This window comes from Lontra canadensis, unplaced genomic scaffold (assembly GCF_010015895.1).
Source record: "Lontra canadensis isolate GAN:19392208 unplaced genomic scaffold, GSC_riverotter_1.0 scaffold4, whole genome shotgun sequence".
In the NCBI taxonomy this organism is placed as follows: domain Eukaryota; kingdom Metazoa; phylum Chordata; class Mammalia; order Carnivora; family Mustelidae; genus Lontra; species Lontra canadensis.
The window spans coordinates 13,221,626-13,247,789 of NW_022630998.1; the positions used below are offsets into that span (position 1 = coordinate 13,221,626).

Genomic DNA, 26,164 nt, shown 5'->3' on the forward strand with positions numbered 1-26,164 from the left:
GAGCTTGACCGTATCACCAGCTTCAGAGCCAACAAGCCCATAGAACTCTCCTAGAGAATGTTATTCATCCAGGAACGGATAGATGACCAAATAAGTTGGCCCAATCACATGGAAATGAAAGACTTACTATTCCATGGGTAAGAGAGAATTTTCTTCAATTTTTGTTGTGTTAGGCATGAACAAGGGAGCATAAAACCCTAATTGCCATGGGCAGCCATTTTGTGAACAGGAGGTAAAACAACTTTGGGATAAAGCTTGTACAGTGCTATAGGAGTGAGGGAGAAAAGGTGGGTCCTTGAAGACAGTATGGACTGAGAAGACTGTGGCTGGAACCCACCTCCCACCTGTGGACTTGCAGAAATGTGTTCTAAATTTCCTCATGATTTTAAGTTTCAACTGGAGTTTTTCTTACTTGGAGTGAAAAGTATTCTTTTACAAAAAGATAAACAAAATAACAAAAGCAATAAAAATAGAAAGCATTAATCTAAAAGCAAAGGTATATTACATATGAATAGACTACACTAATATATGAAATAAGAGGAATCCTAAAATTGAATCACAAAGCAAAACTCACCATATACTATTTTAAAAAACTTGAAAAAACTGACAAAAATACAAAAAATACAGGGATGAATAAAGGTGTAATCAAGCAAATGCAAGCTAAATTAAAACTTCAGTCATATTAATATCAGACATTTTAAATTATAGGACAAAAGCATCCAGGGAAACAACAACAACAACAAAAGATTTTGTTGTAATGATAAAGGTTATACCCACATTGGAAATCTAGCAGTCCTGAATTCATATGCAATGGAAAACACAGCCACATACAACAGAGAAAAAAAATAAAAACTGACAATAAAAGGAGAAAACCCCTAAGTGAAAATTTTCATTTACCTTTGTCTCAAGTTATGCCTAAGCACATAGACCAAACGAAAAGGTTACAGAAAATCTAAATGATATATTTAATCAAAATATAATTTACATGTAAAATAATAGATCTTATATAGTTCTCCATTCTCTGAAAATAGAGTAGACCTTCAAAACAATTGACCCATATAAAGAAAACGTCACATGGCAATAGTGTGGTACCCATTATTCTGTACAAAGGGAGAGCTGTTTCTACTTGGACTCCTTATGACAAGTGACTCCTTCAGAAGAAATATAAAAATTGTTCCCCTGGGTAAGAAGCTGCTAGTGGTGACAGCTCTAGGTACAGTTTATGAAAACTGGAGAGAGGCTAGAGAGGGAGGTGCTGAGCCACTGCAGAAATGATCCCCACTTGACTAAGAATACAGGCAGTCTACACTGTCCAGGTAAGTCAAGGATAAAATGATGTAATATTAATGAACACTATATGGAAAGCAAACTTTGATAAACGCAAAAGGAAATACTGAGGACAAAAACCAGACAAAAAGGTAAGATCTTAGTTCAAACTGGCATGAAACTAGGTAATAGTGGACATGCAGAGCAGAGCCAGAAAACCTGGAGGGAAATCTGGGTAGTACTGTTCAAAACAGACTTTTGTCTTGTCTAAAGAGTTTTAATGAAGTATTTCTTGAAGAAGTGTACATTTAACTTGTCTCTCTCCGTGGCCATCTATTGCCCTTTTGCTCCATGTATATACTAAGCACACTGTCACAAGTTCTCTGTCCCTTTACTGTTTTTCTTCTGCCTCCATTTCCTGCTCAAAGGAAACATGAGAACAGCTGTTCAGCACATTTTGCTCCTTAACCTGAGGTTGGTGAAACACTCCCCACTCCGAATATCTCCTGTTGAGGATGGGCTATGAGACCTCAATACAACCAGGGCAGCAAAAGCCACCAGCACAACTTCAAGGGCAAAGTTAAGTCTGAGTTCAGATGTATGATTAAGGATGGGAAGAATGAATAACGTACTCTAAGATCAAAACCCCAGAATGGCTGGGCAGTTCCTCGGGCAGCACCTTCTCATCTCTTTGCCGGATAGAGGATTAGGCTACAAGCAGTATCTTCCAGTATTTAAAACAAACGAAAAATATACCTTCTAGGGACAGAATCATTTGAGAAACAAATGGTTCAGTCAAACTTCCATTAAATAGTGGTAGCTATAATTTCTTGCTCTTATGTATAAGCCTTTTTGTTGCTTCAGAAAAGGATTAAAAGATTCTTTGAAATAAGACTGTCCAGTCTATACAAAAATATTTCTGAGTTTAGTGACTACAGTCAAATCATAGTTCTTGTATAACAATGGAAAAAGTGAGCTATGCTGAACTTTTCTAGTTAATTTCTAGGAAATATATTGCAATGTGTATGGCCAACAGTAAGTTTTATTTCACAACTAAGATAGCACTGTTTAATAATCAAATAGTTTTCTTCATTTACTGCTATTTTGAAAGCTAAAAGGAAAGATAAAGAATAGGAATAAAAAATAATTTGACATTTAAGTCACTGTGATACTGGAAATAAAATATTTTAATTCAGTTCCACTTAAAAAATAAAAGGAGTTTCTTACTCCCACACTGAGCACTTAACATTTTCACATACAGAAAGCTTAGGTACATTCAACTGTTTACAAGACATGTCTCCACATAATACAATTACATTCAAGTGAAGTATATAAACTTGTATAATTATATATATTTGTGACTCCTGTATCTGGTACTTTTAAAACTAACACATAATATGCTTATTTTCTAAAAGTCAATTCTTAGATGATGATTTTGAGTTAGGAGAGTCTCCTGAAAAATTTTAATAGTTGTGTTCATATGAGAATTCAGTAATTTCCTGAACATAAGCTTCAAACTATAGCTTTAGCAATTTAAGTGACCTGACTGGCAATGCATGGAATTCTTATCAGGTTGTACTGTTTGGTTTACAGTTTAAGTCATTTCAAGTGGTTTATAATTATTTGTGCATTAGGGGGGAAAAAGCACCAAGGATAATAAATATTTTTTCACATCATAGATGAAATCACAAAACAATGATCTCAATTTCCTTTCAAAATCTAATCATTTGAAAAGAGCATATATTTCAAATGTTCTATCTTTAAGCTTTCTTAGTGAGATCAACTAATACACTAGAGATAAGAGTAGAAATGCTAAAAAGAGGTGCTATAGATAATATCTACCAACTACAGAATTCAGACATTTTTCTCACATTGATGACACACATTTTTTAACTGATTTCCTTAGATCTAAAAAGAACTTTGAAAATAAGTGTAACATTTATAAACTTGTCAACTATATCTCTTAAAAAAAAAAATCTAAAGATGTCTTTCTTCCCAACACATGAAGCAAAATTTTCCTGATGAGCAAAAGCACCTTATGGTAAGGAAATATATAAAGAAAATATTTTCTACAAATTAATATAAGAAATTTATGTGCATAAAGGTGTAGTTATTCCAGCTGTATATGTAATATTTTAAATAACATATAATAAAAAAACTCAAAGCACAGATTGAAAAAATAACCCATATGTTAATACTCCAGTTATTAAATATTGCAGCATATATGTAATTCTAACAATTGGGGGAAAAGGTTTCTAATCTAAATGGTCAGTGAAATCTCTTTGGAAATACACTTAAAAAATCTGCTTCAGTAATCCTGACTGTCAAATTCTAACCCAAGCTACAGGTTTTTACAGCTAAGATAAAATCCCATGAAAATGAAAGTAGATATAGAGGTCACCTCACAGATTCTTAAGTAAACAGCATTATTGGTGTGACACTGGTACAAGCTATCTGGGCTTTTCTGTCCTTGTCTTTACCAAAGGTACACCGTAAACATAACATTAGGAATGACAGTCCTACATCGCTATAACTTTTGGTACTCATAAAATGTTAATAAACATTGTCTTAAACATTTCAAGATCATGAGAAAAGTTCCTTACCTGAATATATACAAAGAATTCTCTAGATTTAACATATTCTAAAATGAATTCAGAGATGTATAAGAGAAATATAAGCTACTTGCTTTGACAGTTTTCAGTCAAGGTTTATTATGTGTCCTTTTCTATTGAACATATGACTTTTATATATTTAAGGAGTTCCAGCTTCTGCTAAGATTTCATTTCTTTTTCCCAGTGGTCTTTTTGTGTTCATGCATTTCTGTTTTGTTAGTTATATTCTTTTTTCGAGATGAGGTATTAGGAACAACTGCATTAGAAGGTCCGCTGGTAGCTATACAAAAAAAGAAAACTATTGCTTAGATTTTCACAAGAATTCATGTTCAAATAATACTGCTAAGTGATAAAATAATTACTTTATAATTGTGATGTAAATGAAACATTATATTCAACAGAGCATTTTTAACCTTTTAAGTTTTTAGAATTCAACACTAATATAAAAAAGCAATTTCAATGGGCCATGTTCACAAAAAATTTCTCTTTTCACTCTACATTCTTCCTAGAAAACTAATTTATTCATCATTTTTAACTACTATCTATTGTGCTAATGATCTTCAAATGTACACTCTGGTCCCAGATCTTTTCCCTTACTTCAAGATTTGTATATCCTGTATATTCCAATAGAAATCTCTGTATAGGTAACTGACAGGAAACATAAACTTAGTATGTTTAAAACTCATCATATCCCTAAAAACATCTATTTTCTACTCTATCTTTTATGTCATCACTATTTAAAAAGCCTGAAGATGGGGTGCCTGGGTGGCTCAGTTGGTTAAGCATCTGACTCGAGTTCAGGTCATGATCTCAGGGTCCTCCCTGCTCAGTGGGAAGCCCGCTTCTCCCTCCCCTCCCCCTGCTTGTGTGCTCTTTGTCAAATAAATAAATAAAATCTTTCACAAAAAAATAAAAATCTGAAGGTTAGAAAACTACAGACATTCTTGATTTAGAATTCATTCTTCTATATCCAAATGAAAATCAAGCCCTAATGAGTTACTAAAAAATTATTCTAAGCCAGATTATACTTCCGGTCCAGATGGGAAGCTTCTGTCACACCAATTCTTCTGCAGATAACAAGTATAAACTCAAGATAAAATATAAAAAACAACTATTCGAAGACCCTCCAGAGTAAACAAAAGCAGGCATACAATGGAAAAAATCAACACTTGGAAGAAGTGCTGAGTCCCCCCAACACACATATATTTTTGAAAAAACTTCTGGCCTTAAAAAAAATGGGGTGCCTGGGTGCCTCGGTCAGTTGAATGCCTGACTCTTGATTTCAGCTCAGGTCATGATATCAAGGTTGTGACCACGTTGGGCTCTGCTCTGGGTGTGGAGCCTGCTTGGGATTCTCTCTCTCCCTCTCCTTTTGCTCCTCTGTTCCCCACCCTCCCAGCGCCCCTCACCCCATCCCGCCCCGTGCCCAGCCCCTAGCTCATGGCTCACAAGCTGTCGCTCTCAAAAAAAAAAAAGAAAAGAAAAAGAAAAAGCTTTTGGCCTGAGGACCGTATCCAGAGTATCTAGTCTGAACCATGTGCAATGACTAAAACTCCAACATAAAACTCATTCTTAGTAGCATTAAGAACCAGAAGATAAGTACTGGAACAACTACAGCTGCTGGAAGTCAGGTGGGTGATCCCAGAAAGGGAAAGCCCCCCATTCTTTGTATAAACCCTGATCATATTTATGGCATGAGCAGGGTAAGCTCCAAGTCATCCAGCTGAGGCTAAAAGAAATGAAGTGAAATGTGAGCTGCCAATGACTTCAAGGGACACAGTTTTGCAATCTGAGTTCCGTCAAGGTTAACTCTTTGCTTTACAAGAACCCAAACAACTCAATAGTCTTGTGAAAAACATAACAAAAACAACAGTCTGGAGTTTATACAACGTCTTATTCATAATGTCTAGGACACAATCCAAAATTCCTCAATGTATGAAGAAACAGGAAAACATCTTTCTTCTTGAGAATGGATAAACTGATAGAGACCAATCCCAAGATCAGCCAGAGCAGTTACGCAAGAATTTTAAAGCAAGCACTTTAACTATACTCAAGAACAAAGGAAAAGGTTGCTTATAATGAATAAGAATATAGGAATATAGGAAATCTCCGAAGAGAAAAAAATTACAAGAATCAAAAAGTGTCTAAAACTAAAGAATAAATAAATATCTGAAATAATAATCTACGAGATAGGTTAACAGCAGAATGGAGAGGAAAAAGTGAACATCAATCCAAATTATTTAAAAAAAAAAAAGTCCTGGGCAGGCTTGCCATAGTCAAACTGCTGAGACTTTGTCAAAGATAAAGGGAAAATACTCAAAGCAGGCAGAAAAAAAAACAATTCATTAATCCACAGCATACACTGGAACAATTCAAATTAGCAAATACTTCTTATCAGAAACAATGGGAACCAGAAAATGGGAACACCACCTTTTAAATGCTGAAAACAGTAACAACAACAAACGAACAAACAAAACACTTTCTTCCTAGAATTGTCTATCCAGCAAAACTACTTTCCAGGAATAAAGGTGAAATAAAGACTTTTTCAAATACAGAAACAGATCTGCAGTATAAGAAATGCTAAAAAGATTCAGGTTGAAAGCAAAACCAGATGGAAACAAAGACTTAGAAAAAGGAATAAAAACTGATATGGCAAACGTGTGGATAAATAAAAGACTTTTTTTTCTCTTCTTAATTTCTTTAAAATACATATATGACTACTTAAAACAAATATTCCAACACTATATTATAGCCTTTATAACATATGTGGAAGTAACACACATAGATAACTACTATGTGTTAAGGATGAGAGGAGAGGAAGGTAAACAAACCTATAGTTGCAATGCTTCCCACATTTTGAGTATAAAATTATCTCTAAGTAGACCATGAAAAGTGAGAGATGCGTATTTACAGCTGCCAATAAAAGAATAATTCAAAAAGATAAAGCTAAAAAGTTAATAGATAAGTTAAAATAAAATACTAAAAAATACTAAATTAATACAAAACAAGGCATAAAAGAATAAAATAACAATCAGAATATACAAACAGAAAATATAATAAAATAGTAGATCTAATCCAACCATATCAATAATTACAATGTTAATGAATTATAAACATTTCAACTATATTGTTAGAATGGGTTTTTTTAAAAAGCCAAATGTATGTTGCCTACTACGACAATAAAATTTCTTAAATACAAGGACACAGCAGAGAGCAGAGTTGAGGTCTGGAGGGCAGCGCGCCCCGAGCTCTCTGCCTACCCCCGCATGTCAGCCGGAGGCCCAGGGGCCCAGGTGGACCCCAGCAGCAGCAGCGCCCAGAGCAGCCCCAGCAGCAGCGCCATGGTCGGGTGGAACACCTACATCTACAACCTCATGGCGACGGGACCTGTCAGGACACGGCCATCATGGGCTATAAGGACTTGCCCTCCGTCTGGGCCACTGTCCCTGGGAAAACCTTCATCAACATCATACCAGCTGAGGTTGGTGTCCTGGTTGGCAAAGACTGGTCAAGTTTTTTCGTGAACGGGCTGACACCTGGAGGCCAGAAATGTCCTGTTATCCAGGACTCACTGCTTCAGGACAGGGAATTTACCATGGATCTTCGTACCAAGAGAACCAGTGGAGCCCCCACTTTCAACATCACTGTCACCATGACTGCCAAGACGCTAGTCCTGCTGATGGCAAAGAAGGTGTCCATGGTGGTATGATCAACAAAAAATGCTATGGAAATGGCCTCCCACCTGCGGCGTTCCCAGTACTGACCTCATCCGTCCTTCAGCCCCACCACTCCCCACGGCTTTTGCACCCCTCTCCTTCCCAGACATACAGATAACACCATTTTTATTTTGGGGGCCATTACCCCACACCCCTTATTGCTGCCAAAACCACATGGGCTGGGGGCTGGGGCTAGATGGACAGACACCCCCCCCACACAAACCCCTCTTGTGTATGGTTGGAAAACTTTTTTTGTTTTCTTGGGTTTTATTTTCTGAATAAAAAAGATTCTATTAAAAAAAAAAAATGAAGACACAGACTATTTGTAAAAATACTCCATGCATACAGTAAGCATGAGAAATGTGAAGTAGCAAAATTTACAACAGATTAAATAAACTTGAAGATAAACCATTACTTGGAATCAGAGGGAAATTTCATGATGAGAAATGAGTCAATACATTAGGAAATCATATCAAATATGTATGTACATAATAAAAAAGCTTCAAAGCACAGAATAAAAACTGACTGAATTAAAGGTAGAAATAGACAATTCCACAGTTGAGTGAAAATTGCTCTCTAAGCAATTGATACAACAGTGAGAAACTTTCCTCCTATGCACTTGTTCCCACCCCTCAAAATGGTAAAGACACAGAAGATCTGAATATGATTATCAGCAATTCTGACCTAATGGGTACTGATAGAACATTACATTACTGAACTATGGAATAAAATTTCTTTTCTAGTGCGCTTGATACATTTAAGATGTACCAAGTCCAAATGGTAAGCCATAAAAAAGTTTCACATTTAAAAGACTGCAATCCGTGTATGTTACAAAACAGCATATGTTTTGTAATTGCAATGCAATGAAACAAGGAATTAGTAACAAGATCAAATCCCCACCCCCCAAATATTTAGAAATTAACCAATATGTTTCTAAATACTCCATGACTCAAAGAATAAATCACAATGTAAATTAGAAAATATTTTTAACTGAATGAGAATGAAAATAAAATCTAACTTTTGTGAGGTGTAGCTAAAAGAGGGAAATTTACAGCTTTAAACGTTTATATAGTAAGAGAAGAAATGTCTCACAAAAAGTGATCTAGAAACTATAAATAGAAAATAAATATAAAATAAGTAGAAGGAAGAAAATATTAAAGAGTGGAAATCAATGAAATATAAAACAAACAGCTAAAATCTAGCTCTTTGAAAACACCAACAGAATGGATAATTCCCTAGTAAGGGTAATAGAGAAAAAAAAAACCGCAACACAAATTATCAGTATCATGAATTATAGAAGTTATTACCATATTCATTAAAAGGATAATAAAGTAACAAGAAAGTTGACAACTTAGATAAAATGAACAAATTCCTTGAAAACTATAAGTTATCAAATCCATCACTAAAATGAAACAGAAAATTAATTCTATCAAAATTTAAGAAATACCCATCTTACAAAAACTCATTCAGAAAACAGAAAGAGGGAGAAATACTACCCAAATCATTTCATTCATCTCAGAATCAACCTGAGACCAAAATCTAAAAGATATTACAAAAACAAAGAAAACAAACAAAAAACCCAACTACAGACCAGTCACTATCTTTCACAAATGCAGGTGCCCAAATCCTCAAAGTCAAACTGAATTCAGCAACATATAAATAAATTATTCATCATGACCAAGTAAGGTTTATCCCAGAAATGCAAGATTGGCTTTTAGTGGCTTCTATTTGGAAAGTCAAATACAATACCATTTCATCATTATTTAAAAATGCTTATGAAATAATGCATTTATTATGTGTCTAATATATAGAGAACAACAAGTATTCAAGTCCGAGGCCTACCAATTAACAGTTATGTGAACAGGAGTAAGTCACAACCTCTCTGTAACTTTTCATCCATAATGGCATGGCCATGGGCCATGTTTAGAAATATAAGAGTAAAAAAGCTCTTTGCAGTATAAAAAACTATATAAATGTTAGCTTTGTGTTATATATGGAATATACCATAATTTATACTTCAGATACTCAGATATTAAGTTTTATATTTAAGATTATATTTAAGATTTCAGTTGTCTATTCTGCATATTCTGACTATTTAGAATGTACTAAGTTTAAATATATTTAAGATATTGTCTTTAACTTATTAAAGCCTGATAATCTGACAGAGCTATAATTAGGTATAAATATCATGTCAGTAGTGGAGTGTCATCAGAGCTCTTGTTTTGGTAATCCTAGAAATATCACCAGTGGAGGGGGCTGGATTGGGTCTTCAAGAGTGGGAATTAATGGGAGAACATTTTAGAAGAAGAAAAATTACTTGAGTATCACAGGGATTTATTTGGGGGGAAGTGAAGAGAACAGTTTGCAACACTGTGACAATAACAGCAGCTAACATTTAGTGAGTGTTTACTGCGTGTGTCAAGTACTTTATAATATTATTGGATTCATTTCTGACAACCTTTAAGAGGTACTATTACCTGGTGTTATGACTATGAAACCAAGAATCAGGGAAGTTAAGTAACATACCCAAGATCATACAGCTAACAAGTAGCAGAGTTGAGATTTTAATCTAGGTTCCTCCCACTCCCAAGCACGAACTGTTAACCAAAAGAATATTTGAGTGCACTAACATGAGGGAAAGAATTAAGAGATTTCCAGTGAGGATACAGTCAGAAACTCAGAGCTGCCTAGAATTCTCTGAAGAAAAGAAGTATAGGTTAAGAAAAAAAGAACAGCTGAATGTCCTTATTTAGTATAGGAAAGTAGGAAGAAGGACCCTCAAACAAGAAGAGTAGAAGAATCAGATAAAGGTAAAGAGCACCAAAACAGAGTACACTGTGGAAGTCAGAATAAGAAACAGTTTCAGGAAGGCCCAATCACACAACCAAATATGCCCAAAACTAAAAACAGAAAAAAGTTGGGGCACTTGGCTGGGTCAGTTGGTAGAGCTTGACTCTTGATCCTGGGGTTGTGAGTTCAAGCCCCAGTTTGAGTACATTACTTAAAAAAATACAATCTTAAAACACACACACACACACACACACACACACACACACACACATACACGGAAACAAACAGAAAAAAGTTGATAAAAGATAGTTGAATTTGGTGTTCTTACCATTAGACTGAGAATAGAAAATTAAGACACTGTAAAGGAAGACAAAAAAATTTCATATAAAAGGACTAAAATAATGCCTAGGCTCAAAAGAAAAGCAAAAAGTTCATAAGTTAGTTTGCAGAAACATGTTAAGTATGAAATAATTTTTATTAACAGATACAGGGTTGGGAGAGCCAAAAGAGAAAAAAAATACAAATACATCAATGGACTACCGTAACAGTTTTTAACTCTAGGAATTGTAATGATCTTTCGTAAAAATAGATTTTAAACTCAAAAAGCAAGCTATTTTTACTCCTCTGATTGCTATACAGAATCCATAAATTCACAAGCAGTCCTAACCTGGCTTGCTGCTTGCTTTCGTACCCTTTAAGGTAGCTGGTGGTGTTGGGAGGATCTTTGCAGGTGTATAAGTATTTAAAGTTATTTTTCTTCTCATTACTGGACTGGAACGTGAAGCTGTGGAGGCTGAAAGAAAAAAAAAACACAACAGATATGGCAGTTCAGTAACTTCCTGCCAAGTCTTTACATTTTAGAAGTTTCTAATGACATATTTAGTGGACTTACGAATACACATCACAGGAAAAAATAAACAATGTAAGGTTTAGAGAGTAAATTCAGCAAAATCATCTTTCCTATAAAAAGTTCTCTCATGCTCTTAGCCAAATAGATGTTTTGTTTCTACTGTAAACAATAAGCATTTAACAGTATTTACTAAAGGTATGCCAAGGGGCGTCTGGGTGACTCAGTTGGTTGGGCGGCTGCCTTCAGCTCCGGTCATGGTCCTGGAGTACTGGGATCAAGTCCCACATAGGGCTCCCAGCTCCATGGGGAGTCTGCTTCTCCCTCTGACCTACTCCTCTCTCATGTTCTCTCTCACTGTCTCTCTCTCAAATAAATAAATAAAAATCTTTAAAGGTATGCCAACAAGAATAGAGCAAAAGACATAATTTTATCCTGCCCTGATAGAAATTCAGATTCTTAAGGGATGGTGGAGAGCTTTTGACACTTTTATTGCCTGATTAAAAAAAAAAGACAGGGTGCCAAATTGTTTTCCCTTAAAAATATGAGGTGGAGATTAAGGGATAGTTAATTCATGAACACTATGGTCTATTAAACTATTCTGGTTAAGAATAAATTAATATGATATAAGTAATAAATCAAATTGTCTTCCTCTATTACCTAATTGAGATTTATCTTAATGCAAGGGAATTTTAAAGATTTTTTTTTTCTTTCTAATCAAGGTGGGGCAATTAAGAGGTGTAAAAAGGAAAAGTAGGGATAATTCTTAAGTATAAGCTTCTCTGGGGAAGGATAGGCCAGAGCTGGTTAGCTACTGGCATGAGCTTCTGAGTTCCCAACCAAAAGGAGGTGGAGAGTTAACAACATACAGATTTGCCTGTTTTTGTGATTTTGGGGGGTAGGACCTGATAGCAATAAACAGCATGTCTCTGAAAAATATGTGGGCCAATTACACCAACTGTGCCTTAGATGGCTGATATCTATCTACACTGACTGAATATAAATCCCATTGGTGGAAGCTCCAAGTAGTCATTAATGACATAATACACAAATGAAGAAAAAATCCTTAAAGTACCATGTAAAGCACTACATTGCTACCAAGCTCTTTCCCGCTTGCATATTTTCATCCTGTTAACTTCCTTCTTTAACTTAACCAATTAGCATTTCCACACCTCCTCCCCATCGGATATTGTTAGTGTCCCATTTTAAGCTATCTACTAGTTAGCACAAAATTAAATTTGTCCTAAGTGAGGAAAAAGACTTTCTGAGTGACAGAGGATTAACAATGTCAGCTTCCTTATTATAAATAGCACAAAATCAATATAGTCTACATCATGATACAAATTCCTTGACAGTTCAGGGAATTAAGTATAAGTAATGTAAATATACTGTGATTACTATTAATTCTGCAGTTACAGTATAAAATACTAAATAAAAAAGTCAGTCAGATAACTTATTTTAATTGGCATCTATTTTCTTTACTATTCAAAAAGAATGAAAAAACCATATACTTTAGAAGACCTGGGTTTTAGTCTTGCTTGACCACTAACTGCTTGATTTCCTCAATGGCATTCTAAGTTTTTTTTCTTTAAACAGTAAATTTTTCCCAAATGAAATGTTAAACAAAATGGATGAAAAGAGATACTCTGGTTGAAGCAGCCATGCAAGACATAAGGCCTAACCATTCAGCATCGTCGTCCTCATAGAATTTCCAAAAGCTCTTGGGAATACAGACTGAAGACCAAAGAACCAGATGGACTCTAAGGTTTATCCAATTCTATGAACTGTGTTAACTGTATTTACATTCTCCTCTAGTTCCCTTAGTAAGCAACGGCAGGAAATTTTAAGAGAGCTACAGGTTGGGGTACAACTTGTATCCGTGATACAGAGAAGAGCTAATCTGAACTGGAAAAGGAATTTGATATCCTTCTTTTCATTAATATACCTCAATAATATACTCTGATGAACTGAATTCACTAACCCCAGAAATAAAGCCAACATAATATAACAGCATCACAGAAACGAATGTACCTTCAAAGATGATCCTTTTGTAAATATTCCACAATTCTCTTTCCAAAAAAACCCAGAAGTCATTATTACTATTTTCCTTAAGTCATTCACTGAAAATCTTCTAAAGTCTAAATAGCATTGATATCTATCCTAAGTTCTAATTTAATAATCAGAATCTTCCTTTCATCTCTATTTTAAGATCATAAATCCTTAGCCCAGAGAAGAAGTGAAACATCAAGAATAAAGAGGGTAAAGGGTAAATGAGAATTCATTCAGGTTCTCTACTGCAATCTGAGGAAAAGCACTGTCCATTCTATCAGCTAACAGAGAAGAAAGGCATCTGAACATGCTTTGTTTTCCTAACTTTGATTTCACGGAGCTTGGAGAAGTTATTTCATTTGCAGTATTATTAGTTCCCAGAATCAGAAAAACTCATATGAAAACTCTGAAATTAAAACCTACTTCCTAAAACCATTTCTAAAAGTATTTTAGAATGCCCTGATATCTCTCTATTATCGTTAATGATTCAATGTTGACCTCTACTACCGGAAGTGGAAGAAAAGGGAAGCCCACTATACTGCAGAAATGCAGGGGGCACCATTCAGACAGAATACAATGTGAACAGAACTCTCTATAATAATACAGTGTGGTAGCCAGAGAAGAGAACCCAGCAACACGAAAGTGGCTTTCATTCCAAGCCCTCCCGCTTCATTCTTCAGAGAAACAGATTTACAGTATGCAACTTACGAAAAGGAGAAAGGTATACATTGAAAATCATTCCAAAGATATGATTATCCTCAGCAAGATTCTTAACAGAGCAGAGCATGCTCTCCCCAAACTATATGCTTCTTAAACTAGAAGTTCCAACATGCTGACGGATCCTATAGAGCTGAGAATGACAGCAGTCAACTGACTTCTCACACCAAAAAGGTAGCTCTACAGGTTTCCCAAAATGATGTCCCTTACAACAGTGCTAAAGAATGTGTCACCAAAAATGTGTTTTTAAAAAAAATAAGTTTTGGAAAATCTAGGTATACAGTTTTCCTGACAGAAGAATCTTAGCTATTTCTACACAAATGTAACTCTCTCTCTCTAAAGGGAGGGAGAATATAATAAACAGTTTCCAAACCTTCCTGAGCCATGAATCCCTTTTCTTCATACAATGAATGAACGTTTTCAGAATATTTTCTGAAGAATGTAACTTGAAAACCCTTCTGTCCTAATCTGCTCTCTTTAGTCAAGAGTGCCTTCTTGGTCAGTATGACTACTTACCAAAGGTGTTGTGGGGATGGGCATGTGTGCCTGTGTAGGTTAATGACAAATTATATTTTGTAATTTTTTAAAAAGCTTATTATAAAATGACACACGATAAGGATGTGGAAAAAAAAAAAAAGACCATGACTCTATACTATTGACTTCTATTGCTGGGTTTTTTTTTTTTTTTTTTTTTAAGATTGATTTATTTATTTATTTGACAGAGATCACAAGTAGGCGCAGAGGCAGGCAGAGAGAGAGGAGGGAAGCAGGCTCCCCGCTGAGCAGAGAGCCCGATGCGGGGCTTGATCCCAAGACCCTGGGATCATGACCTGAGTTGAAGGCAGAGGCTTAACCCACTGAGCCACCCAGGCGCCCCTATTGCTGGATCTTAGATTTTTTTTCTTTTTTCTTTCTGGAAAGAGAAAGATTTTTGGGAGGAGTCACGAAAAGCGCCACACTGCATAGTAATTATGCTAAAGAATTCCAAATAATCTTCCGGTATACCCCCTTTTCTCCTAAAATTCTATTCACTACCACTACTTGAGTTTGTTATTCTCAAAAATTTAGGTTTGCACATATTTTTATATTCAGATAATATCTACTGCCACAAGATGATATAATAATAATAACAATAATAAAATAATAATTTTCCTACAAATTTCAGGGGTCTTCCTTGGAACTTCACTTGATGGAGAAGCAATGGAAGCAAGAAATTCATCCACCTGCTTTAAGGACAGGGCATTGTGAAGAGTCTCTAGAGGACAAATAGATGGCACCATGGAATACAATTCAAAGCCTGAAAAAAAGAAAGAAAAAAATTTGGATATTTAAAAAAATCATTACATATGAAGGAAGACAACAACTGCTTAGAACTATGCGGGTTAGGTCTTTCCAATCTATCACATGCAAACACATGAGATCTCTGAAGTCATGACGCCAGATGCTATGCGATATGGGATTGGAACAAGATGTGACAAAGATTTCATTTCAAATGTAATCACATAGTATAGCATGCACACAATTTCATTCTATATTTTGGTAAAATCTGAGAATGATACTTAAAACCTGGGGGTGGGGAGAAGCAGAAAACATTATATTGTTTCAGTTTTTACTTTAAAATTTCAGGTCTACTTGAAAGGTGAGTAAGCTGATGCCATGATGTGTTCCTGATGCCAGAATGCTAAAATTAACCTCTTATCGAAGAATAATTATGTTGTAATTACTTGTGAAGAGTGATTTAAATTAGCTTTTCTAGTCATACCAAGGCCAATGACTCTCTAGTGTGACCTGTAAACAACATTCATTTATTTATGCTGAAAATGAAATTTTAAAACATTTACCTACCTTTTTGAATTAACTTAATAATGCTATTGTTGAAATTGCTAGTTGAGTAAAGTCAAGCCAAGTAAAAAGCAATACAAAATACAGACATGTTTGCATTCAAAAATGGCACAGAAATACAAAAATTCCATGAAACAAATCATGCACATATATATTATTAATACCATCAGTGAAACAAAAATGCTTAGACACAGTTTTTTAAAAATCAGTAAGATATAGGTTATTTGTTTTTTATATGAATAGCCTGTTCATTTAAACTTCATTCAACCGAATGGCTTTTAAAATTGCTTTCATATACAACTGAAATAATAGGTCCTTCTGCAGCTATTCTTTGCAAAATTCGAACTAATTTTCCTCCAAAGGAAATACTTTTAACACTTAGATTAAGATTTTCTATAAAGGCTAATATGATTAAATAAAAATTAAAAATCAAACTCAAATAGACTGCAAAACTCTCCGCTTCAATAGGCATGTGCTCATTTTACTTGGCTGATTGTTTACTTAATTTGGGGAGGAAAGAGTGACCCAAGAACTGCCTAAGTCTTGGCTGAAGTAGGGAAAGTATGGTTGAAAGAGAATCAAGTCTTCCTATGAAAATAACAGAAAGGTTTATAAAACCGGTTTGTTTGATTTTTCAGGTGCAAACCAAAGCATGGCGTAACATTACATATAGTCAAAAACAAAACAAAACAGAAACTATACCGTAACAGCAGTTAAAGCACCTAAATTAAGCACTAAAAAATTTAGGTTTGCACAAGTATTATGTTTTTTAAAGTAGAGGATTCATGCAAATACACGCAAACCCTTTCTTGGCATTACACGAAACTTAACGATGTGATTTTTTTTTTCTCCTCTCGTCAGAATGTTTTGTAAGTGTTTTGTAACAACTACTTCCTTGCATTTGCCTGTTAGATTTCTTAACGGGCAAATAACAATACAGTAAGTTCCTCTGGTGACATATTTCCCCACTTATCTTTAGTAAACTTTGCATTTAATGCACAAGGAAAGGGTTAGCGCAGCGATTTAAAAAGCCACCCTGCTGTCATGTTTAGAAGCTATGAAAACATACCACTGGAGCCTAGACATTCCACAGAGGAAACGGACCAGCACCTATAGAGGTGTAGGTGTTCTGCACAGAGGCCCAGAAAATAAGGTAAAGCACTGTCAGAAGATACTTGTTTCACCATGTTCCTTGAACTAAAGATGAAGGGAGGGATAAGTCCATGATATGTATTAAGATGGAAATAACATAAAAGGGGAAATAAAAAGTGAAAAGAGTCAAATGACAATTCATAGGACAGATAAGACAACACAGTATAAAAAAGAAAAAAAAAAAAAAAAGAATCTTGAAAACCCAAAAGAAACATTTCTAGAGTTGAAATGAATGCATTTTACATGCATTAAGTCACACATGTGGAAAACCCACATGTGTGGGTCTTAGCCAAAGTCTCGGCCAAAGGAATATAAAGTTACTCTAGTTTCTGCTAAATTTCACAAACTTTTTTTTAAAGCTTCAGTAAACACAGATTCCTCCTATAAAAAAACTTGCAATACTGGCTATAAATACATAAGCAGTCCGCACAAAAACTACAGTCAGTCTTAAACCTGCAATGTCTCTTCTTAGGATTTTGTGACTTCTGTGTTTCTTGTGACTTCGGTTTTTCTTCTAAGAGGTTCTTACGCATGTGGGTTCTTTAGAAGCTGCAGCTGTATCAAATAAGGATCTTTTTCTTCAGAAAGTAGCATTTAAAGAGCTACAAGGGAGGGAAAGCACATTAGGCTTTAAGGCCAAATTTTCTCTTGTTTGAGGATGAGATCTTCTTACTCCACCTCCAGGAAGTATTTAAGTGCACTGTTACTTAAGTGTGCTGTTAAAGGATCCAGACAGGCGAGAGTAACTATAAGCTGTGTTTAACCCTTTCGTTTCATAGAAGTTTTTGAAAGACCTGACTCGAGTTTTTGAAAGATTTATTAAAAAGAAAAAGATTTATTTATTAAAAAGAAAAAAAAAAAGTTTTTGAAAGACCTGACTCGAGTTTTTGAAAGATTTATTTATTAAAAAGAAAAAAAAAAATTCCAGGGGATCAAAGCAACTTCATTCCGAAGAAAAGCAAAAATCTCTATGTTTTCCTTTAAATTCTTTGATCCTCAGTTATTTAAAATGATCAGTAAATAATCCCTTTTGTCCCAGAAGAACAAGCTCTGTGTAAGAAAGCAGTAGTAGTGCAAGGATTCAGTTTATCAACAATGGGCACGAAACACTTTATTGTTAGCCTCAGAAACTGAATTGAATTGAATTAGCTTTCTAGATTTTCAGCTTAGTCTTCTTCCTATCGTGAGTTCTCCAAATTTTAGCAAAAAACAGTGGTACCAAAAAAAAAAAAAAGCAAAAAACACCAAAACTGATTGCTTCACCATAGCAAACCATATTGCCACATGAGAACAAAGTGAGGGCTAGATGAAGTTTTCAGTCTGCTCCAGACCAAACGGAGTTTTGCTTTAGACAGAGAGCCACAGATAAATGATGTTACACAGTGAAATCTGCATCTCCTAGTTCCCAAGAACTTTTCAAAGACACATCTCATTTGGCTATTTGACAAGTGTGTCTCTGTATTTCTATTGAGTAACTAAATAAAACAATCACGTGATCAGAAAACAAATTAGGAAAAAAAAATTTAAATGATTAAGAATTAAAAAGGAAAGAGAATACTAATTGTATTTTTAAAATTTGTGTAGACTGATCACTTTAGAAATTAGAAGGGATTTTTAGGTGCTAATTTAGTATTAAAACTCATCATCATCGTGGTCATTTAAAAGTTTGATGAGTGATGTTAAGTGATTATGTAAATTACAGCTGAAAAGGGGAGCTAGACAGTATCAATGCTTCAGGTGAGTAAGTTGGAATTATATGCCAACTGAAATTAAGAATGGAGAAGTGAATGATACTGTATACCCCACAGTTTGAAATAAAAGAAAAATAAAAAAGGATGAAGCAGGGGAATATCTTTTAAAATAAAAGCAAAACGTACCATTGGTTGGGTGTCGAGCAAATGAGATAGAAAACCTTTTAACAGCAGAACCGCGTGTGGCGTCTGAGAAAGAGAAAAACAGGTACCTGAAATTCGTAACAGCTACCAAAAGAAGAACACTTAAAAAAAGAGGGAAAAAACAAATATATAAGAAGGTTAGAATTAGGTGACATGCAGAAGGGAATGAGAGAGGGTACTGGTTAAAAGTAAAATGGCTTGATGATAGAGACAAAGTGTTTAATGAAATATACAAAAGAAAGAAAAGCGGGATGAGCCAGCAATTCTGGTAAATCCATGTTTTACTGACTTAAGTAAATTTGTGGATATATGAGAAAACATTTTAAATAAAGTTAATCTGAAAGGGCTAATAAACATTCCTATTAACAGGCACGAGCTTCCACGAGCCTCAAAAGACAATCTGAATATTAACACTTAAGGTATTTTAACAAGAGTGAGAGGCTCTCCAACTAGGGATTCTAAAATATTCTCATCCTATGTTTATTTTATAAAAGTATTGCCAAAATATTTTCTTCTACTTATAAACATTCTGTTTACTTTATTTCATATAGATCACTGTCAGTAAGTAAAATGAGGGATAACAATGAACAAAAGTTTAAAAGATCAGAGAAAGACTTATTCTTTATAATATGGCTTACTTACTGTCCATAAGACCAATACATATGATGCAGTTCTAAATTTCACATTTCAACAAACTAGTCATTGAATAAGTACTGTGTGTCTAACTACAATTAACTCTGATGAAACACGGATCCAAGCTATGGACAAGAAAGCGGTGATTGTCATTTAGGTGCTAGGTGTCATCAAAGGGAACTATGATTCCAGTTGAATCAGTCAGTGGACTTAGGCTTGCCTTTGAGAAGTACTGCATGTTTATGGGTGTGTGCGTGGGTGTGCATATGAATCTGTGTGTGCATATGTGCACATACCATCTATGCAGCCAGAAGAAGTCAGCTTTTTACGATGAGTACGAGCATAATCCTGTAGGTTAGGTGCGCTTGAAGAACCCCCGAGCACCGAGGTGCTAAACAGGCCCGCACAGTGAGACCCTGATGGGAGTTAGAGAAAATACATACACAACGGGTGTTCTTCCATTCACAATGGGAATTCATGCAGCATGCAATAACATGGCTCTTACCACACTTATCTGGCAGTGCCTTCAATAGACTCACAATTCACTTGTAATGTCAACTTTAATATAATCACCACCACCATTTATTATATGTACAAATGAAGGTATTTAACACTGGATAAAATGTTGCCTTTGAGGAAAATAATATACCTATACCATAACTAGACATATACATATTAAAAGTACTAAAAATACTACCACAGGAATTAATTTAGGTTGATAAGGGATTCTGTCAGTTTGCATGAGCAGTTCATATAAAAAACCTCTCCTAGCACAAATCTAGTCATAACAGATCAGTATTTTTTAATGTATGTCTATAAATGAAGAATCTTTTCTGATACCCCTGAGTTAAGAATCATCAGTATATGTTACAAAATAAAGCAAATTATTAATCTGTGAGAAGACCATGTGAGAACAATTCCTTGTAGGTCATCCAGGCCTAAATCACCTTAAGTTTTTAATACTTAAATGACTTCAGATCTTAATTAATAAGACCCCATGAAACATATTATTAGCAAATAAAACATAGCCAGTATAAACTGATGTTTAATTTGTAGCAAAAATCTTTATACCCAAGGAAAACTTTTACCACTTGGTAAAGTTTAAAAAAATTTCTATCAAATACATTATGATACATAAAGTAAGATAATGTGGGAATATTAGAAGCTATCAACATTAGCTGTGTGTAATTAACTAAAGAAGATCCTCAAGTAAATAGTCATCAACAAACAGTTCATATACTTAGTATTTAGATCAAAGTACATAAAAGTTGAACCTTATTCATGCTTTATTAAACCTATTTAGACAACAATTTATAGAGAAAATACTATGCCATTACCTCATATCGTTTACTAACAATGAGCTTAAAACTAGTAAGTTTAGAAAGGTCCTTTTCAATGTTGCTTTGCAACTCTATTTGCAAAGAACTAGTTATGTTCCACAGGTCAATAATGAATAACAACTGCACTTATGCATTAGTTTTGCTTTGGTTTTCCTTAGGAGATAATCAAAAGGAAAATCAATACACCGAGAAAGGGTTTAAAACACTCCCCACTTAAAATTTTTTTTTAATCAGAAAAGAAGTTTCTTTTTTTTTTCTTTTTAGTAGAAGGTTCTTTTTCATTTGCAATAGCATATATACAATTTTGTCAACTGGGAAAAATGAAGTTTCCTTCATAAATTAAAACATTTTGGGGTTTTAATTTATAGAATACAAGATTAAAAACTAGCATTGGCAACTGGACTAAGTATTTCACACTGCAGATAGTCAAAACAGTTATAAATCAAATTAAATGCTATTCCTCGTTCATTTTATTGAAACTTTATACTTTGAGTCGTACAATATCTTTTAATTAGTATGTGTTAAATTAAAACTAAAGCATAGCATTTGGTCATGCTTTCATCACTGAAGTTTTACATATGTGCAGAAGAGGGAATTGAAGAAGGTTTGGAATATAATTTCCCTTTAGACCACATACCTACAGTAGGGTTCTGCTTCTGTTCCACAAGAGTTCTTGGTGTTCGCAGGTAATTAGCATTTTCAGATACAACCTGTACAAGGAAAGCAAAATAAATGAGGTAAAACAGTAAAATCAATTAAAAAGTCCATACTTCATTTGAAGCCTGTTCCAGACAGACAAAGGTTAATAAGCTGTATGATAAATATTAGTAGAAATACATAAAACATGAAAGATCATGCAAGATCCCCTTCTGAAGGGAGTCCATTTCATATGAAGTCCTTGCAATGAAGTGGTGCGAAGCAGGCATTCAGAATGAAATATCATGTATGAAACAAGACAGATGAAAAGAAACAATTAATAGATTGATATAATTTCACTCTTAAAAGAAGCCAAATGCCCACTCTTACACAGCTCCTGTATTTGAAGGGGGGAAAAACAATCACAAACAAAAGAAAAGACAGACAGAGACTGTTGAGGTCACCATACAATTACTGATCCATGCACGGGCTTTATCAGAGTAACCTTTAAATATTCACAGCCTTAATGGATACCATAATCCCTTTTCCTATAATCAAATGCATTATATTTCCAAAAGGAAGTTGCTGAAATTCTTGGGAAAGTCATGTGTAACAGCAGACCTTCCATTCTTAAAGCAAAAAAAAAAAAAAAAAAAAAGCAAAAAAATTCTATTATTTTAAATTTCCAAATGTCATCACAGAAAGTCCTTCTGAAGTCCTTTTATTTTGGCCCATATTACTAATGGGTACCTATATATTGCATCTTCATATAAAGAGAGCATTAAAATATTATACAACTCAAAAAAACCCCACACTGTATGTATCCTTTAGATACTTCCAGATAATGGAATAGTGAGGGAGAGAATAATTAATATTAGGTATACCCTGCTAATTAACACAGGACCATGTAAATTTTGATAGTTTAAAAAATGTTCATACTCTCAGCAAATTCCAAATGGAATCTAATTTTTCAATTATCGGGGGGGGAAGGTCATTAAATTTTCTTACCATCAAATTACATAATTTTGTTTCTGAATGTTTTGAAGGACAACTATGCCAAAAAAGATTTTTTTTCCTTTTTAAAAATTTTTTATTAACACACTAAAGTTCCAGGAATATAAAATTTACTGATTAATTTTTAAATCCTGGATATTTAAAATCCTCCCAATAAAAATCCTAAGCACATGCAATGTAAGAGGTTTCTTTCTCTCAAATATTGTCAGGTATCACAAGCTTATTTTTAAATGAACGGAAAATTAAAATACAGAAGGATTTACTCTGATGTTAAATATAAGGGATTAGATGTCCTCAAAGACAGCTGTTTGTTGCTCTGAATGCGGGTAGGAAAATGTTTAATGAAGTAAAGTTTAAAAACCTGTTGCCATGAGCCAAAAATACTGGATGTGAAAGCCAATGATTTGGGGGAGACAGGGGAAGAAGTGATTTGTTCCCCTGATCTGCGTCTTCGACGCCCAGTACCCACACCACTGGTATAATGCAGCCAGGTACCAGTACCCTCTGGGCTAGACACACTCAGGGGGCTCTCTTCCTGGAAGTGAGAAAGGGGCAAAGAAAAAAAAAAAAAAAAAAAAAAGCAGAGAATGCAAAGTTAGATACAACAGAGCCAAATGATCAGAAAGAAAAAAAAATACAGTTTGTTCGCATTTATCAATTTAAAAAAAAAAAAACTATTAAACAGTAATTTGGGAGCCAAATATTTCAAATATTTGAGAAATCCATGGGAAAGAGTTAGAAATCTAATTCTGTGTGATAACAATTATAGGAATTACCTTATCTTCAAAATACGAAGTATTTATACTGCTTAATAGTTGTCACTTTTCTCTTAAAACTGGAAAGATTTAACAATTTTCTGTCTTAGCAACTTTTAAAGTATAAAAGTATTCTGCTTAATTTTAAATATTCAAGACATTCTGTGCTATACTGGGTAACCTTCTAGCCCAAAGCACTAAAGAATTGTGCAAAGGGTTACAGAAGTTTCAATGTATATGATGTAGAAAAGAAAACCTATCTGCCAGACACTTTAAAAAAGAGAGGTAAAATGGATTCAAATTGAACTTGTTTCCACTTTCAAGCTATTTTGTTTACCCCCTCCAAAGATTACTTATAGAGTTCAGTAAGCAAAACATGCAGCAAACATCATCATTTACATGTTTGCATGTTCAGGTTTCAGACAGTGAGGACAGAGTAAAATCTACTTGCACAAAATGAAGAGAATAGTCTTTTTCTCTGTGTGTCTTTTGGAAGTACAAACTTCTGATATCCATGGAGATGGTGGACGCTGGAAAAAGTCTTCAAGGTTTTACTTGAATAATTTACCTTATGGAAGTAAAAGTTTAGCATGGCATAGAAATAATCTCTTGAAAGCAATTATTTAAGTATTTATGAGAAAAAAGGTTTATAAATGTGTTCTGCGTCTTAAGATTAACAAAGGGCAGTGATTCTGTTGAAGAATTTACAAATACAAATGTGTTGCAAAATGAAGACTCACAACACATTTGGCTTTATCAGTGTTACAAGCTTTCTGGAGTACAGAAGGTTTAATGGTAAAATTTTGAACAATCTGATTAATGTGCAGATTGCTTTGTTCAACAACATCAAAATCACTGCCCTCACACAGATGTTTAAGTTATATTAATATGTCATTTTCCAATTTTCTGAAATTAAAGATACCTGAACATAGTCCCAGGTTTCTTATTTTTAAATTAAGCTATACTAGAACACAGTCCCAAATTCTACAGCTCTTAGTCATTGTCTTTAATAATTAACTTAAAATATCACAATCCCTATAGAAACCCTAAGTAGTATACAATTTCCATTATAAAATTACCACAATCTACTTATTGATGGATGTTTTTCCTATACATAATTGTCAAATTGGGCCACATATTTATTTGAAATTTGAGAATCCTAAAGCACTCCTGTTTGTATAATTTGGGGCAACAGAAATGAGCATAATTCTGTTTTGTTGTTATTTATGTTCTTACTCACCAACTGCTAGTTAAATGTTATATTTAACTCTCATGACTTGGCATATGTCATTATCAACAAAGATATTTTTCTAACTTAAAAGTTGAAGGTGGTTTCTATCTTAAAATCTTGCTCTGTACTTTCAATTGAGCATTTAGAAAACATTTATAAGCACTAATCTCAATCAGTGCTGGGAGAATCAGCCTATAGGGAATATAGATAACCCAAAATAAAGGTTTTTGAATTATAAAAAATGCATAGTGATGTTAAAGATTTACTTAACAAACTACATTCCAACTGTTCAGCTTTCCTGTTAAATCTTATTTTAGTAGTTATTTAAATGTCATTCTACTAGGGAACATAAGAATTAGCCTTATTTAATTATAGACCTTAATACAAAAGGTAACATTTTCAACTATCTCCTCAAATTTTCAAATTCCTATACTGATTTGTGCAATCAGGCTAACAACTTAGAATTTCATACTTAATTTATAGTGTCATTGGAATCAGTTGTTGTCAAGGCATTTCTGGTAGTTCCTCTCTACTTTCAGGCGAAAATTATTCTCTGCCTATTAAATCAGACTTTTAAAAAAGTTCTTGATTAGAATAATATAACGTGACAGGAGAAAAAAATAGATGAGTTTTTAGAAAGGTCTTATTTTACTATGTCTACTTAACTTTGTTAGGAAAACAATACATAAAGCTCCAGATTCTTAAAGCTTTTTCTCTTTTTTAATGGCCTCTCTATTTTTAAAATATTAATTAGAGAAAGAGGCAAAGTTGACAATTAAAAATCTGTTAGGTTCCCAAGCTCAATAATTAAAGCTGTATTTTCTTTTCTGTTTTATTAAAATATAGTTAGTTTTTTTTTATGAAAAACATGCTCTGACACATATACTTACTTCATTTGTAGGAATCTTCCTAGATCTTGGAAGTGGAGACTTCCTGTGTATATGAATTGGCTCTGATACCATAGGTTTGAACAGTATCACAGCACGATCAGTCTCATCTTTTTTAGAAGTATGTGGTTCATCATCATTATCAATTTTAAAAGATCTCCTGCCTTCATTCTGTGAGCAAAGAATACAACATACAAAATTCAGATAAAGCAAGAGTCTCTTATGATAAATTCAACCACCAACTGGTGAAGTTAGTTGAAGCACATATATAAGTTTGCTGATTCAAATGAATCAATATTAACTGAGTTTTTACAACAGCCTAATATTAATCTGGGTATCATAAGACAGATGACAGAGTTCCTGACTTTAAGAAATACATAATGGAAAAATTAAACAGTAAGTGACAATACAAAGTGCCATACAAAACCAACTGTTTAATTATATTTCATCAAATGTCAACATAAATAAGAAATAATAATAAGTAACAGTAATAAAGAACAGAGATCAGTTTTATTATATGGGAATATCATTAGCATAAGCACAAACTAAAACAGCATTTTAATTTATAAATTTCAGAATATTTAAATTATGTCCCAAATAGTCCCAACACATGTGATGATTGCATAAATAATCATATGATGACTTACTAAATATTTACTGGGTGTGTACCATGCGCCAGGACACAGATGAATAAAATAGAGTTCCAGATAAAAGATAAACAAATTAAAAACAACTTACACCAAATATCTATCTGTAATAGAAAGGATAACTTGGGGGCATAG

The 26,164-nt window shown here is 34.0% G+C and overlaps 1 protein-coding gene and 1 pseudogene across 18 annotated transcripts in view; one reads left to right on the forward strand and one right to left on the reverse strand.

Moving 5' to 3' along the window:
• Positions 1–2,435: 2,435 nt before the first annotated feature.
• PPIP5K2 (diphosphoinositol pentakisphosphate kinase 2) overlaps positions 2,436–26,164 on the reverse strand; it is a 77,573-nt gene continuing 53,844 nt past the window's right edge. For 5 of the 18 annotated variants that reach the window (XM_032845428.1, XM_032845396.1, XM_032845402.1 and 2 more), the window contains 9 exons: positions 25,386–25,553; positions 23,716–23,832; positions 22,871–23,044; positions 21,497–21,569; positions 19,816–19,935; positions 18,869–18,931; positions 15,154–15,294; positions 11,052–11,177; positions 2,436–4,158 (listed from right to left, as the gene is read on the reverse strand). In XM_032845428.1, coding sequence (XP_032701319.1) covers positions 4,046–4,158; positions 11,052–11,177; positions 15,154–15,294; positions 18,869–18,931; positions 19,816–19,935; positions 21,497–21,569; positions 22,871–23,044; positions 23,716–23,832; positions 25,386–25,553 — 1,095 coding nt within the window. In that variant the 3' untranslated portion in view covers positions 2,436–4,045. The remainder of the gene's footprint in view (positions 4,159–11,051; positions 11,178–15,153; positions 15,295–18,868; positions 18,932–19,815; positions 19,936–21,496; positions 21,570–22,870; positions 23,045–23,715; positions 23,833–25,385; positions 25,554–26,164) is intronic. The other 13 variants (XM_032845451.1, XM_032845445.1, XM_032845502.1 and 10 more) reach the window with 10 other exon arrangements.
• Positions 7,220–7,594, forward strand: LOC116859882 (annotated as a pseudogene).